The sequence below is a fragment of the Armigeres subalbatus genome, chromosome 1 (assembly GCF_024139115.2).
Source record: "Armigeres subalbatus isolate Guangzhou_Male chromosome 1, GZ_Asu_2, whole genome shotgun sequence".
NCBI lineage: Eukaryota > Metazoa > Arthropoda > Insecta > Diptera > Culicidae > Armigeres > Armigeres subalbatus.
The window spans coordinates 303355415-303372706 of record NC_085139.1 but is presented as its reverse complement, the minus strand read 5'-3'; the positions used below and the strand labels follow the sequence as shown (position 1 = coordinate 303372706).

The window sequence follows — 17292 nt, the reverse complement described above, 5'->3', positions numbered from 1 at the left end:
ATAGTTTCTGCGACAGAAATAAATAAATAAGAATCCCATGCCGTTTTATCGTGCTTATCCGAGGACGAGGACAAACTTTTCCATGTTGCTGTCCAATGGGAAAACTGTCAAACGTAACGCAACGTTTCCTATAAGCGGGTCTCGCAAGTTGTGAGAGGAGGGCTTTCGAAGGAATGATGGCTGAAATGGCTCTGAAGAGTTCTTAAGCTAATTATTTCGAACTAAAGCGAAGGGATGTGCAGCATTGTGAGTATCTTATTGACTGGTGAAACATTTGGCAAAAAAAAAAAAATGAAGAGATTAGCGATTTTTGATTTTGGAATACTTGGAATGCTAAGATTGTTTACAGTTCATCATCCAGCTCATCCTTCTCCGGTGGGAAATCTCCGATTTCAACTGCTTTAACTGCTACAAAGCTACCGTATTTGGGAGGGCAATCGAAGTACTGTTTTCCATTAGCCGTACCGTTATTGACGCCCAAAGGTTCGTCGAATTTCACCCCAATAAACATACCCGGTCTGCCATCTATCTCTCCCTTGTACATGACCGTTCCCAATCGAGTGGGATGTCCCTTGGTCGTCACCTTACAGCGCGCACCGATCGTGGCCTGTTCCAATTTGGCAGCATCCTCATCTTCTTGTTTTTTTCGCTCCTCCTCCAACTTGGCCATCTCCTCCTCGTTGTATTTGCCCAACCTGTTACGTTTCAAATAATTCCTCAGGCTGTCCTGTTTCTTGTCGTACTCCTCCTGGCTGAGTTCAAACTTCTGGACATTTTCCTGAACGAAGACAAAGTTGTCTATCACATGCACCCTCATGCCGTCCTCCACCGCGTAGAATCCCAACATCCGGTCGTCATCGTCCAGTCGAGTCACGAGTCTATCTCCGCTGTACAGTTCCAGTTTCATTGTCGCCGCCAATCCACCCGTAATGGGCTCCAACTTTGCCTAATTGAATCAATAAAATCAGCTCAGCGCTCGTTTATTCGTGAAAAATTACGCAGTTCCAATCCAATCACCTTAAATTCGGAAATTTTAAGCGATTTGCTGTACTTCCGCTCGAACGAGACCGCATCGTTATGCGAATTGGAGATGTTGATCTTCACAATATCCGAGCCACTAACCACGGATGTGTCGCACATTATGATATCGCCGGATCACTGGATTCAAAGGTAAAAATCACAGATGTTTTAATCGGACTAACTTTTTGTTAAAATTTCCGGCGTTTGATGATTTCAAATGATTGATGGTGATGACTAAACTCCGCACTCACTCGCCCAAAAAACATCACCGAAAGAAAGAAAACAACCACTCACCCCACTCACTGACTTGACATTTTTGAACATTCCTATCCCCTGATGGTTTTTTATATGGCACTCACAAAAAAGCTCGCAGACCGGCAACACGTGCATTTTTCAGACTGTTTACAAACAGAGGTGCTTGTTCGAACGAAGAGAATTTTTCACAAGTTTCCATAAATTAGTGCCAAATTCGCAAAACGAAGTGTGCAAAATTCTTGTGCGATGTTGTGTCCGGAGGTGTGGCGCTTCCCGGCACCATCCCACGAAATAGTGGAGAAAACCGGCACCGTCAATCTGAAGCTGACGGGTAAAGATTTTATTCGGAACGGCATTCGGATGCATCCTTTCAATCGGTCGGTAAGTGAGCTGTAATGGTGCAGGGCTGTTTGCTCGCTGCATTAGAAATGCATAGTTTAATTGTAATTGTAATTTTATTGATCAACGGTAGCCTGCTAGTTACAAAACTTTAGTTCAGGTCAAGGAAGATTGCATTAGGTACAGTTGTGCTTCGATTGTAAATGGTCTACGGAGATATGCAATTAGCATTCCATCCCCCACTGGTACTGTTCGCATTTTAACTTTTGTAAAGTTTGTAAAACGCTCAAAGCTAAAACGAAATATATTTTCAGTAAGTGTATCCGGCGATTAGTAATAAGAAGCATACAATTTTAGTTTTTACCTCCAGCATCACATTCTCACAATTCCGTACCGAAACATTAGTTAATCCCTTGAATCTGCTCTCTTTGTTGAACCTAATAAATGTACGAAGTATAAATTCTACGAACCTAATGAACCTAATCATCCACTTATTAATCTAATAATCAAATTCACTATGTTATCCAATTCTGTCTCCGACAAACAATTAATGCACCTCGGGAAGTATATTATATTTATTAAGTAAATAAATCAATATGATAATTACTTTGTAGTATGTTCAAAATGTGAAGTGGTGAAAGTCTCTTTTATTCTTTCGAACATGTTCCACGAGTGACCTACTTTTTCTTCATATGATCCATTTACTCACCAAAGCATACTCGTCGATCGATCCAGGTCGTCTGATCATCTCAGACAAGGATCTAGCAAAGAATCGAATGGATAAACTTCTGTACATACTTACTAACTTACTTTTTACTTATGGGTCCTCTGGGGAAGACTGAAAGATCTCCATCCTGAGCTATATCCAACTATCGCCTTAACCTGTTGTCAAGATAGATTTATCTCGACTTTTTTATGGAGGCTATGCCGCCATGAACCTCTGGATCTGCACCTGCTGCGATGTCCACCCTTACGTGAGTTCCCTAATTCCCTGGCGCCTAATTTGATAATTACTGAAGAGGCTTTCGCGGGCAGCAGGAACCATCAACGAGCTGGGAACCGGCTTCATAGTGCTGGGTAAGATGCAAGGAGCTAGACTTACAAAGGTGACGCAGTTCCGATTAATTGTGTGAGTGAATTTTGCGTACGACAGTAAAATGTCAAAACAACGCGAATGTCGGCCATGTTGTCTACGTCACTATTTGCGTTTACATCTAGCTCATTGGGTAAGATGCGCCAACGCGTTATTGGGTGGCAGCCAATCAACGCAAGGATGTGCAAGCTGAAGATTAAAGGCCGTTTCTTCAACTATAGCATCATCAACGTGCACTGCTCACACGAAGGGAGACCCGACGACGAGAAAGAAGCGTTTTACGCACAGCTGGAGCACACATACGATGGATGCCCACTGCGGGACGTCAAAATCGTCATCGGTGACATGAACGCTCAGGTAGGAAGGGAGGAAATATATAGACCGATCATCGGACAGGATAGTCTGCACACCGTATCGAATGACAACGTGCATAAATTTCGAAGCCTCCCGCGGAATAGTAGTCCGAAACACTTTCTTTCCCCGCAAAAATATCCACAAGGCCACATGGAGATCACCTTACCAAGAAACGGAAAATCAAATCGACCACGTTCTAATCGACGGTAACTTCTTCTCCGACATCTCAAATGTCCGCCGCAGTGCAAATATTGAATCCGACCACTACCTCGTTGCAGTATGCCTGCGCTCAAAACACTCGAAGGTGTACAACATCCGTCGAAGTCGGACGCCGCGGCTTAACATTGGGCGGCTACAAGACGGTAGACTAGTGGCACTCCCAACGGAAGAGCAGCTAGGCGCAGCGTCTCTTGAAGATGGCTGGAGAGATATTCGATCCGCCATTGGAAGCACTGCAACCGCTGCACTTGGCACGGTGCCCCCGGATCAGAGAAACGACTGGTACGACGGCGAATGTGAGCAGTTAGTGGAAGAGAAGAATGCAGCATGGGCGAGATTGCTGCAATACCGCACGAGGGCGAACGAGGCACGATATAAACAGGTGCGGAACAGACAAAACTCGATTTTCCGGAGGAAAAAGCGCCAGCAGGAAGATCGAGACCGTGAAGAGACGGAGCAACTGTACCGCGCTAATAACACACGAAAGTTCTATGAGAAGTTAAACCGTTCACGTAAGGGCCACGTGCCACAGCCTGATATATGCAAGGACACAAACGGGAACCTTCTTACGAACGAGCGTGAGGTGATCCAAAGGTGGCGGCAGCACTACGAAGTGCACCTGAATGGCGATGTGGCAGACGAAGATGGCGGTATGATGATGGACCTGGGAAAACGCGCGCTCCGGATCTCCAGGAAATCCAGGAGGAGATTGGCCGGCTGAAGAACAACAAAGCCCCTGGGGTTGACCAACTACCGGGAGAGCTGTTTAAACTGGAAGGAAGGACGGATAGGAAGAGGTTCAAGAGAAGACAATGTGAGCCACCCACCGCGAGTTTGCATCGGTGGTGACGAAATCGAGGTGGTAGAAGAATTTGTGTACTTGGGCTCACTGGTGACTGCCGTAAATGATACCAGCAGAGAAATTCGGAGACGCATAGTGGCTGGAAATCGTACGTACTTCGAATAGAGTTCGCCGGCGTACCAAACTGACTATCTACAAAACGCTCATTAGACCGGAAGTCCTCTACGAATACGAGACCTGGACGATGCTCGTGGAGGACCAACGCGTCGACAGATTTGATATCGCAATTCAGCTGATAGTCCTCCTGCGTCAGATGCACGGCACTGGATCCGTGGTCAGCTTCACACACAACGCAATAGATTTCGTGGCGGTTCTGGCTTTCCACGAAGTATCTTCGCAACTGCTGGATCTGGGAAACACATAGTGTTTGTATATCGGTGACGCCTCTTCTTCCTACTGTACGTGGCAGGGTGATTCTCTCAATGGACGATTTTGTATGGCGGATGCGATGCTTAGTGAACGCCACTCGTATTGCTCGTTCTAACGCCTCCAAGTCAGTCTTGGTCCACTTCAGCACCCCGAAACTGTATGTCAACAAGTGCACGGCAAACGTGTTTATCGCCTTCACCTTGTTGCCAGCCGACAAGAGGCTCTTCAAAATACTGTTGACACGATGCAAGAACTTTTCCTGCAGCTCTTTCTTGATCATCGTATGGCGAATTCCTTTCAGTTGCAGGAAACCTAGGAACTTGTACGTTTCGCCTTCAACCATGTTTCGAATCTCCTCCTGTTCGTTGACGCGGAAACTGTCGGCATCCACCAGGTGACCCCGGTGTAGATGTATGGATCAACATTTATCGATAAATATCAAACTCCATCCGGATGTCGTTGCTGAATACCGTTACAAGCCGCAGAAAATGGTGCAGCTTCTCCACAGATTCCGCAAACAGCTTCAAGTCGTCCATAAAGAAGGTGTGGGAAATGTTTGTACTCCTTTCACTCTTCAAATGATAGCCATAGTTGTGTCGGTTGAGTGCTCTGCTGAGAAAGTTCATGGCAAGGCAAAAGCATAGAGGACTAAAGGTATCACCTTGAAATATGCCCCTCCTGATGCTGAGAGTCCTGGACCGTAACACCTTTTCTCCGTCGGTAATGTGTAGGGATGTGCTCCACATCCCCATAGCGTGCTGCATTAGCCTGATGACGTTACCGTCTATCTTATACAACTGCAGTACCTTAAGAAGGTACGAGTGAGGTACTGAGTCGTATGCCTTTTTAAAGTCGATATACGCCATGCTCAGGTTTTTTTGCTTGTGGGTGGCCTGTCCAACAACGACTGCATCAATGATGACCTGATCTTTGCAGCCTCGTGTGTTGCGTTGACAACCTTATTGTTCCTCTGTCATCAGGTTATTGACGTCGCAATGGTTCTGCACCCTCCTCGCTATTACCGATGACAGCACTTTGTACAGACTCGAAAAGCACGTTATTGGTCTGCACTTGGGCGCGTTCGCAATCACAACGTCCCTTCTGGAGTCAGCATATTATGTGACATAATAGCTCTCTGGCGTGTGTACAACTTGTTCTGGTCAAGCTGGGGTACAAACCAAGGGAACCTCTCATTGAACATCTCCAGCATCGCCGGTCTGCCGGACTTATCCGTCTCTATCCTGGTGCAAACGTAGTAGCAACGGATCACGTATTGATTCATTTCTCTCTTGTCCACATGATCCGCTTATTATTATTACATTATTATTATCTCTCTGTTAAACCTAATAAATGTACGAAGTATTAATTCTATGAACCTAATGGTTTTATCATCCACTTATTAGCATTAGCATTGAGTAATTCGCACAAATTCGTAGGTGGTACACGCCAAGACTATTGTATTTTTTTTTCTTCCTAAACAATGGAGGGGGAATCTGCTCAACAGACATCCTGGGTTGTCCAGGAAGTTCGGAGTTAGGGACCACCTCCAACAGCAAACGAGGGAGGCAGGACTACATCCCCGACCCGCTAAACCATTTCCATTGCCGCCAAGCCCATAGTCCCTTCGGTACAACCAGAAAGTAATGCTTCAAAGGGGGGCCAGTGCACAACGCACCCTCGAGGTTAGCTGCGTGTCCTTGCAGCACCGAACATCGTGACTCGCTTTTTTAGAAGAACACCATGGTATCGTGTCAGCGCATTGCCGGCTTTCCAGGTGGCCTTACCACGCCCTATGTCCTCGGAAGGTGGGAAGGGTCGACTTCGCGCCTGCTTCCCTCTGCACGACTGGTATCAAGAATGATGATGCCGCGTGCACCCCAAATTAACCTCTTTGCAACAGGGTCTATTCGCCAACACAGAGGGACTTTCCGACGCGGTGCCTACGCCTGCCCCAGCCTTGACGAGGACCCCTTACCGTCCTCAGGCTCGGAACCCGCCAGGTTGACCGACGCCGCGAAAGCGACGATACCATGTTGTTCTTCGCGCGGCCACTTATTTGCCTTTGCAGTCCCAATGCTTGTGCCCCGGTTCCAGGCACTTGAAGCAAACTTCGGGTTGCTCGTATATGCCCACAGGGCATACCGACCATCCCACCTTGACGCTCCCTAACTTGACTACCTTTGAGGCGTCCGCTGCAGATAGCCGAACCAATGCTACCTGCGTCCCTGCCGGACCTTTCCGTAGCCGAACGGCTGCGGTGGGCGTCTCCACTTCACACTGTCGCCGCAGTGCCGTGACGAGCTCTTCGACTTCGGTGATCTCGTCCAGGTCTTTAACCCTTAGATTCACCTCCGTCGTGAGTGCCCTCACCTTGACCGTCTCGCCTAGGACTTCCTCCGCCAACTTCTTGTAGGTGGTGCCCTTTTGCGAGACGTCCCGCTTCAGCTCTAGGATCATCTCGCTCATCCGGGTTCGTCTTATTCGACGTACGTCGGCGCCGAGTTCACCGCGCTTGACGTCACTCCTCATCGCCTTCAAGACGTCCGAGTACTTGGCCTCGTTCGCCGTGATGACTAGGGCATCGCCCCTGGAGCGATTGGCGCCTACCCTAGACTTCTTGCTACCCTCATTCGCCTGGGTCTTCGTTTCGGCCCTTGACGTCTTCGGTTTCCTCTTGTTCTTGACCAGGGTCCAGGAGGCGTCATCCCCCTCTATTTCCCTGGTCTGGGGCGGCTGAGAGCTCTCAGCCTGCCGTAACCCCATACCACCGTCTTTCCTGGGTGGACGGACCTTAGGACCAGAGCTGTATAGGTCGCTCCTTCCCAGATGTCAACTCACCATTTCGCAGCCCAGAGAGACTATTGTATGAGAGTAGCATCACTTTCATCCGTTACCACAGATATTGATTTGGGACTAATCACTATCTCTTAGATGGAAGCAATGCACTCTTCAATAGTCGAGATCTGTCCTGGCCACGTCCTTGCGAATGCAGAGAACTCTACGATCTCTCATAGGTGCCACGGGAGGTTTTGGGATTGTGTGGAAGGTTATAACCGTATTTTCCGTATCCGTATCAATCAAATTTTAATTACAATTTGTCTAGAATTTATTACAAGCATTTTAAAATGATCTTCCTATGCTGCGCTGTAGGATCTGTCAAAGTTAACACCGTCGTGTGTCTTCTTCATATTTTTACTTGGATTCGTCTATAACAGGGATTGCAGAAATCGCTCTCAATAGATAACGAACAACGATAAAAGAGAGGCAAAAACCTCTTCGAATCATAACAAGCCATGAAAACAAAACTATCGCACTTGTATACAAGTTGGAAAAAAACTGATTCGGATAGGCGGCCCCCACCGATGGGGTTTGATAAAACGCTTTGTTCTCGCTCATTTTATGTTGGGGACCATATTTTTTCGCACAGCTGTGTAAAACAAGTTGAAATGCATCATCAGAACCGGTGCCCCCCGCAATTGGGGCTTATTGAAAGAAATTTATCATGGGTTGTAGCCCTCCGAATCAGTTCATTATCGTAACAGCTACCGAAAAACGTCTCTCACGGTATCGAGAGTGTATACAGACATGATAAGTGAGAGATTCTCTCATTCTCCTTTGGATTCAAACCCTGGTCTATAATGATAGACCTGTGCAGGAGTTCATCAAATTCACTCACCCGATGGATTTTGACATTTGAGCGGGTCGTCTTCTCGAACAAAAAATCATTTTGCGTTCAATATGCGACGTCATAATTTCTTGGGGGAGTTCATTTTGCGTTAGTCTATTTGATTACCTGTGAAGTAGCCAAATCAATTGAGTGCAAATGTGATCAGAGAGAGCATCACATCAGCGCTCCAACAAAACTTTTATCCCAAACATTACACACTGGGGTCGCTTTTTACGCGACCTTTACTATGCGGATTTTGGGATTTATGGTTTTTCTACGCGATTTTTCAAAAAAAAAGTTTTGAAATCACGTAAAAACGTCTTTTCCAAGGGATTTAATACGATCCTCGGTCATTAGGTGTCAGTCCCGAAGGTCATTTGGCCACAGCCGTTAGGCCAAATGAGAAGTGACAAATAAGAAATGAAAAGTAATATGTGAGATGTGAGAAGCGAGAAGTGAGGAAGTGAGAAGTAAGAGCGAGAAGTGAATAGTGATAAGTGGGATGTGAGTGGTGAGAATTGAGAAGTTATATGTGAGAAGTGAGAAATAATATGTGAGATGTGAGAAGTGATAAGTGAGAGATGAGAAGTGAAATGAGAAGTGATAAATGAGAGGCAAGAAGTGAATAGTGAGAAGTGTGTAATGAGATAAAGATGTTAAAAGGGAGAAGTGGGAAGTGAGAAGCGGGAAGTAAGAAGTGAGAACCGATAAGTGAGAAGTAACAAATGAGAAATACGATACGATAATTGAGATTTAAGATTTGAGAAGCGAGAAGAGATAAGTAGGAAGTACGAAGTGAAAAATGAGAAGGGTGAAGTAAGTAGTGTAAAGTAAGAAGTGAGGTGTGAAACGAGAAGCGAGAAGGGAGAAGAAAAAGTGGATGAGAAGTAAGATGTAAGAAGTGAGAAATAGGAAGGGAGAAATGAGAAGTAAGAAAACGGTAGCGAGAAGTGTGAGATTTAGGAAGTATGAAGTATGGAATGATATGCGTATAGTGAGAAGTAAAAGGTGAGCAGTGGAAAGTGATTTTTGAAAAGTGAAAAGTGAGAAGTAAATAGTGAGATGTGAGAAGTGAGAAGTAATATGTAAGATGTGAGATGTAAGAAGTGAGAAACAAGAAGGGAGAAGTGAGAAGGTAGAAATGAGAAGTAAGAAATGAGGAGGGATAAGTAAGAAGCGAGAAGTGAGAAATGAGATAAATATGTGAGATTTGAAAAGTGAGAAGTGAGAAACGAGAAGTGATAAGTGAGAACCGAGAAATAAGAAGCTACAAGTGAGAAGTGAGAAATTCGATATGAAAAGTGAGATGTAAGATATGAGAAGTGAGAAACGAGAATTGATAAGTGATAGCCGAGAATTGAATGGGAAAGAGTGAGTTGTGAGAAGTGAGATATGATATATGAGAAGTGAGGAGTGAGAAAAAAAGCAATATGTGAGATGTGAGAAGTGAGAAGCAAAGAATTGAGAAGAGATAAGTGGGAAGTGAGATGCCAAAAAAGAATAGATAGAAGTGAGATGTAAAAAGTGAAAAATGAGATAAAGATGGGAGATGAGAGAAGGTAGAAGTGTACAATTTTTTTGACGAATTTGACGTCACACGTTCCATTGCTTGGATTGCAATCGTGACGTCATGTTCGTTTGGCTACAGTCGTCTTCGTCTCAGCTCGTCTATAGAACCTATAGTGTCTATAATCTACACTACTTTCCGATTTGGGTACAATATTTAGACCACTACCTGGGATGCAGGTGGTCGTCGAGCAACTCAATAACATTATCGAGTTCGCAAACGGAAGGCAGAAGAACATCAGTGAGGAACTGAAACAGAACCTGTTGCTGCACCGCCATGCTCTGTTCAAGTCGTAAGACAAGAACAGGGCGCTTTTATCAGCCACCCGGGGGAAGTGAGAAAGCCGACAAAGGTGCCACAACTGAGGCCTTCTCCTTCCTTGGAAGAGCGACTTTGGCGAAGAGGCGATATATTTTGCCATGACGGCCAACGAGGAAAAGACTGCGCCTAACCAACAACGGTTCAGGCAGCAATCCGGCAAAGGTACCCAGAGCAAAGCCAAACGTCATCTTAATGGAGCAGGGCATTGACCCGAGAAGGCAACTTCTCGGCTCAAAAAAGCGAAAGGCACCAAGCAGACTCAAGTCGCGGGGCTGCAAGAGGATACCAGCCGGCCGGTGCCATCGGCACAAGGGACCGAAAATCCCTGGCAGCTGGTCAGAAGCTCAAAGCGGAAGTCGAGCGCTTCTCGACCCGCAACGAAAGTTACCTTACCTTGTTGGTGAAAACTGATAAGGATAAGTACGCCGACGTCGATGCAGGCGACCGAAAAGCTTTCGGCGCTGGAACAGGACGCGCAAAGCGTCAGACGCACCAAGACCGGTGAAATGATCTTGGTGCTGAAACGTGGAGCGCAAGCTAGCGGGACGACTGGCCCAAGAGATCTTGGGTGACGGCGCCGAGGTGAGGTCGTTGGGGACGGAAGTGACCTTCCAGTGCAAGCAACTGGACGAGGTCACGAACGCGGACGACGTTGTCTCTGCCGTCAGAGAGCAGTGTCGTACAATGGTCGTCCATTTGGCACGAAGGTAACCTACCCTGCGTCATGGAGTGAGGGAAGTTGAAGTCGGCTGGCACAGGGAATCGAACTAGCCACTCTCAGCATGGTCTTGCGTTGTAGCTGCGCATCTTGCCGCACGGCTGAGGGCCCACAAGGCCTTACTTCAGGAATTTTTTGGATGGCCAAGAATCTATGCATTATTACAAATCAATTCTATTCTGTGTAATACAAGGAGCATGCACCATGTTTGAAACATGTCGATAGACCTTTGGTTACTCGTGAAAATCGCGATTTTTGCTTAAAAGACGTTTTTACGCGGTTTTTTCAAAAGTTTTATTACGCAGTTTTTTTTTAAAGTTAGGAAACACGTGAAAACTGCAAAAAAATCGATTTTTAGTGAAGTCGTTTTTTATGCGGCTTTTGGAATTTACACAGAACGTATCCCCCGCGTAAAAACCGTCTCCAGTGTACTACATTTGGAATTCGTACACTCTGAAAAATATTCACGTCATATTTACCTGAAAACAAATGTGGTTCTCATCCACCATACTTTTCACGTAAGAGTGACCTGAATGACATGTAACCTGAACAAAGTTTAGCTTCGTTGAGTTACGTGATTTATCCGGTGAATCTGACTGGATTTTCCAGTACTAATGACGTGAAGTTTGAAAGTAGTTACGTGTTTGATCAGGTGAACCTTACGTGAATTCTACGTACCGGTTACGTGAACTTTTAGTGAAAGCTACATGAAATCAGGCAACCACTACATGGTTTGAAATATATTGCAAAAATGTTTTTTTAATGAATACAAAATAAGTTAGTGACGCCCGCAGCCGTAAAACGGAGACCTCTTCGCATGTTGATGTGTTGAAATGCATTTGATGCAGAACGATGTTTTTATCATTAGACAGAGAATGCTGTCATTCGGCCATTACGCTTCGAAGTTATCGCTAAAACACTGTTGGAGAACAAATCAAAGTTACTGACGAATATCGAATGGAATTTTTCAGATTTGTTGAGAAATGATGAAACTATTCTTTCTCGGAAATTGCTGCTATTTCCGCTGTAAAATCATTCAAAAAGTAGTCCACCCTTGGAAGACTAAAATCTGGAATAACATTTCAAATTAACGCTATCGAAAAACTGTAATTTCTATCTTCATGTAGCTTCGTCTTCTTCCATATCACTATGAATCTTATAAATTTCATCCGACTTCCGTTGATATTTTTTTCAAAATCCCCGCCTAGTTGCACCTGAAATATCGCTTACTTCTGCGAAGCCTAAATATGTTTAGGTTATGTGTCATTCATTCGTACGTGAGTGTCAAGTCAATCTCACGTGAAAAGTATGGTGGATGAGAACCATATTTGTTTTCAGGTAAATCTGACGTGAAGTTTGTTTACAATGCTGTTTTTCCGCAAATACCGAAGCTGCAATCACACGAACACAATCTCACTTAAATTGTTTACGAGTACATACAAACATATTCACCATGATTTTTAGTACAAGTTACGTGAATTTCAGGTGAACATTACTGACATCACGTAACAATCGTCGTTTGTTCAAGACAGATCAGTTACGTGATTTTTCACGTGAATATGACGTGATGATTTTTTAGAGTGTAGCTTTGTCTGCTCTAAAATGAAGTAATTTTTCTTCGATGATTGCATATTATTTATCCCCATATTATTGCAGGAACCCCTATTCGTATATTACCCATAATCACACATTTGTCCCAAAGGAATAGGAAACCCAGCAAAGGATTGATATGCGATTACAGGCAGTATATAGGACTTGTATGCGAATGCGTTCATGCACACATCTTACAGCTGAGTTTCATTCGTGCTTTCACTTTTACTTTCATCAACAATCGTCACCAAAGTTCTTACTTCCACGCCTTCAACCGGTCCCATCCCCCTAACAAACGACAGAATCTATTTTTATATGCGAAAAGCGAAACAAACATTGAACGGCGCATGGCGCAAACATCCTAAGCTAGATGTTAAGGAAAATGCATCTCACTCTCTGGCATTCAAAGCCGGTGTTAGACAATCATTGCGCAATACGGCCGTCTTCCTCTGGCTTCGAGAGGAGAGCTCATTCGAATAAATCAGTCACGAAAAACCTCCCCCACAGGTCACAATCGTCTTGCCGGACGTGAGCAGCATCCCGACTGAACTGGAAACTGCACTGGCCGATAGTGATCACTATCTGGTGCGAAGCGTGTCCCTACAGACACTCATCAATCGGACGTTCATCGAGGGATTCGTCAAACGAGGTTGGTGTTTGATCAAATCGAAGCGAGTTTTCCCATTTTTCACCTGATCGTTGTTGCGATGCGCTTTTCAGGAAAATTCTACGCAGTATCTTTTCGCACCCGGTTGGACACGGACGATTGCGTGGCGGTGGTGCCTCCGGGAACACTGGTGCTACATCTGAACAAGGAAACCTTCCAATCGTTGGGCCTCGAAGGCCAGGTCTCGGAGTTTGCTCGGAAACGGAACAGTAAATACGGTGAGTTTGAGGATGAATAGTTTCTGTAGAGGCGGTTGAGGAGGGGTTCAAAGATGGTGACGGTGTGATGGAGTCCTAGGCGTTTTTCTCATTCTCTCGCCGGTTCGGCTACGTGTTAGTGTTCTCTTGTCGAAACAGTGCAAAATTTTGTTTGGGTCGAGACGTTGTTATGATCTCAGATGGGATGACAGATTGTTCAAATGCATTCAAACACCAAACACTACGGTTTGAACTCCTCGCAGCGCATCGGTCACGTACACTGTATTAATTGTCTCGTAATTGTCCGTAGCTTAAACGATCATGCCCAAGCTGGGTCAACCGATTAGGCTTGAGATACTTGCTCTCAAAGGTACGACCGTCTGGCTCTGCCACATTGCTGAACTGTTGATGCCGACGATACTCGCCTTGAGCAAAAAGGGCAATAATGAAGGACAGAAATGTCTGAATTCAGTCGTTGCGGAGCTGCGCGATGAATACGATCACTGTATTCCAAGGCATTTGTATGATGATATGGCAAAAGAGTTGATCATTCAGATAAATCTACTTATTGAAAAAGTTAAGAAAGCACTCGATATTAGAGCATCCATGTCCAATTTCATCTGTCAAATGAACGTGGCCATTGCCATGTCCGAAGTTTTACTCTCTCGGAAATTACAGGTCATGAAGATTGAAGATTTGCCGAAAACGATGCGTCATATATTCTACGCAAAGATGAACGAATTGAAAGGGTTGCGCTACCTGAGTTTAGGATCTATGAGCGGTGGTTGGAAAACCGACGACATGGAGAAAACGATTTTGAATGGTTTGGGTACCATGAAGAACTTGTCGGGGTTGACCTTGAACTACGACTGCACAAATACTATCCTCCGTGCGCTCACCAAGTTCTGTCCTAACTTGGAGTATTTAGACGTGTCCAACTCCAAATACATCACAAACGACAGCATCGATATCATCACTAAACTAAAAAAGTTAAAAGTAGTTATCCTGATGCGAACCCAAGTAACTATGGCCGGCATGATCGATCTTATTGTCAACGCAAAAAACCTGACAGATGTCGGACGCTATGATGATCTCGGGCGTTGTCTGGAGTTCGTAGAGCAAAACTATCCAAACGTCCTTAGTTTAAAATTGCAGAAGTTTGAAACTCGCTTTGCTACAACGCGTCATATTCAGCTTCTGGCTGACCTATGCCCAGATATGCGTTACGTATCTATCTTCCACAACATGCTCTTGATGGATCTGATGGCTCTCATCGGTATCAACAAGCTCGCAGAGCTGTATTTGCTGTCGTGTGACTTCTTCGCCGATCAAGTCCGGGATGTCATCCAGGTGAAGGGCTGCAATCTAACGCATCTCCACCTGGAGCACGTCGAACAGATGGACATGAACGCTCTGGTCTACATCAGTCAGTACTGTCCCGATCTGAAAACCCTATCCTTGTACAACTGCGTCATGATCCCTTCCACATCGGTTTTCCTTCGGCAGTACGCGATACCACCGTTCATGAATTTGGAACGTCTCGGCTTCGTCTGCGAATGCCCCTTTCGTCATCTCGAGTTCATCCTGACAACGGCCCTGAAGCTTCGTATGCTCCAGGTGGGAACGCAAGCGTACACGAGTGACGAGATGTTCGAACGCATCTTCCTGAACAATCCGCTGCAATATCTGGAGGATGTCCGTATAATCAACTCGACGGAGCTGACCATCGAGACGGCGTACCGATTCGTCGAGAATTGTCCGAATCTGGTGTTGCTGAATGAACTTGAATGCTGGCAGAAGGTCCGGGACTATGAGCTGGTGCAGCTGCGAGAGATGATCAAGGAACGGAACTATGCTGTTCATACGGCACCTCTCCGGCGTTATCAAGAATAATACATAATCTGGATTTGATTACAATTTCATTTTATTTAGACTGAGAAAACCAAATGCTCCATTAACAACTCTTGCAGTTTAACTTCTTCAGTAAGAAATTGTTTTGCTTCAATAATATCAATAAATTTCTTCGTGTGTATTTTCGTATTTTTGCTTAATATATATTTTTTATGATCATATACTTCAGTTCTCGACAAAGGTTTATTTTTACGAGTTATCAAGAAATCCATATAATGAACAAAGGTATAGGGGCAGTAGGGGCAATATGAACATACGGGGCAATATGAGCCACCCTCATTTTGAGCTTATTGACAAGTTTTATCATGTAAAAGTTATATGATCTTTAAGAGGATGCTCCACCTATGCATCAACGTGAAAACCGCATTAAAATTTAATTCAAACATGAAAATACACTTGAAAATGTAAATTTTCGTTGCATAAGCAAAATTATTATAAGATTTCAAGTTTATAAATAAGGTTTTGACACAAAACTTATTAAAATACAGGTCAAAAGTACACCACAATCAAAAGATATATTAAAATTGAATATTGTGCACACATGTTTATATTGATACAAATCTGAATTTATCATAAAACTTTTTTCCCAAAACCAGTCTCTATGGGGCATTATGGGCATACCTGCATAGAACAAGATATCTGGCCTTAAAATGCGAACAAGTTCAAATTTCAATAGTCAAATACAAGAATATTATCATATATGTAAGATTCATTACGGAAAAATTACAACAGCGCATTACTGCGATAGAAACAGAAAAAATGACCATTGACCAATTGAAATGTGGCTGTTCAAACGGTGAAGAGTGGCAAATCAGTTCAGTCCGATGTTGTGCAGTTTTCTTCATTTTATTTGGTATGGAATACTCACAACTGTTGTAGGAATATCATATTCTTCCATATTACGATACTTTTTTCGCCTAAATAAAGGTTTTGGAAGGGTGGCCCATACTGCCCCAAATGGTGGCTCATATTGCCCCGTATAGTCGGGAACACACATTGAAATCAATTCATTTTAAAAAGTGCATTCCAACAATTTCCAAACGCATTTTTCGTCATTCATCGACGTAATATGAAAGGTAAAATTCTCTAGTATAAGTCAACTACATTTGAACGATGTTTTTTTGAGCTTTTCAGCGCTTTTCGGAACGATTTCCTTAGGTGGCCCATATTGCCCCGATCACCCCTAATGGTGAAGGCAGAGCTTCCGAGAGCATTTGCAAATAAGTCTCGGTTTCCCGTTCCAGTGGAATTGAACCCATGAAAGAACTGTCGCATAAAAACTGTGTCAATCATATCTGTTCTATTTCCGCTAATTCCTAACCAATCTATTCTACTGTTACCAACCGCCTCTTTCCAATATCAACAATCAACATCAACAAAGTGAATACATTTTCCAATCTCCATTCCTTTTGACAGTGGTCCGCATCGATCTGCACACGCTTCAACCGGAAACCAAACACTTCAAAAGGGTCCACGAATGCCTCGGCCGCGACTGTCTGAATCGTTTCGATCTTCAGGTGGCGTGGACGCCTCCAGAGGTGTCCGCTGGAGATTCGCGGATATGCCCCTCGTCGATTGCGAAATACTTTGCCGATTCGGCACTGGCGGACCAAAGTCAGATGAAGGTTGAACTAATGCCAACCAAAATTAAGGTGCACCAGGAGTACGGTCTGCGCGTTCCACTGTTCAACGCGGCCGAAGGTGCCACGGACGAGGGTAAGGAGTACTGCAGCACAGGTGAGTTGGTTGAGTACGTGGGGATGCTGGCCTTGTCGTGCAATACGGAGGAGGAAGAATATTTGAATTCGTACGACTTCTGTGGGGAACGGGTGGAAGTTGGGAATGCGAAGGTCATGCATTGGATAGGCTTGTTCACGCCGGAACAAGTGGAAGCGGTTCACAATGCGGTGAGGCGGGCATTGATTGTGCAGGACCACGTTCCGTGGATGGGGTTGTACGTTCAGGGATTTTCGGATAGTCCTATAGGGTTTAATATGAGGGAAAACTACTTTCATACGGATGGCGAGAATTGTTATGCGATTATCATGAACCCGAAAGGTGAATATCTTTGGTATCAAGTAGTCGGGAATAATAAAATTCCAAAATGATGGTTGGTAGACTTGTCGGATTGTATGTTACAGTA

General features: G+C 44.6%; 2 protein-coding genes across 3 annotated transcripts; one reads left to right on the top strand and one right to left on the bottom strand.

Moving 5' to 3' along the window:
- Positions 1 to 190: 190 nt before the first annotated feature.
- LOC134207846 (tubulin-folding cofactor B) lies at positions 191 to 1277 on the bottom strand. Its single transcript, XM_062683799.1, has 2 exons — positions 1018 to 1277; positions 191 to 946 (listed from the first exon to the last, which is right to left on the bottom strand). Exons 1-2 carry the CDS (start codon positions 1138 to 1140, stop codon positions 344 to 346), a joined length of 726 nt encoding a protein of 241 aa, XP_062539783.1. The 5' UTR covers positions 1141 to 1277; the 3' UTR covers positions 191 to 343.
- A 124-nt stretch (positions 1278 to 1401) lies between these two features.
- On the top strand, positions 1402 to 17292 carry LOC134207844 (ribonuclease P protein subunit p40-like). Of its 2 annotated transcripts, XM_062683797.1 has the most exons (4): positions 1402 to 1656; positions 12882 to 13023; positions 13095 to 13259; positions 16566 to 17292. In XM_062683797.1, the coding sequence occupies exons 1-4, from the start codon at positions 1522 to 1524 to the stop codon at positions 17255 to 17257; spliced, it is 1134 nt and encodes a 377-aa protein (XP_062539781.1). In that variant the 5' UTR covers positions 1402 to 1521; the 3' UTR covers positions 17258 to 17292. The 2 variants fall into 2 exon arrangements, with proteins under 2 accessions (XP_062539781.1, XP_062539780.1); XM_062683796.1 differs by lacking the exons at positions 1402 to 1656; positions 12882 to 13023; positions 16566 to 17292 and adding an exon at positions 13549 to 15318 and having other exon boundaries at positions 13120 to 13259.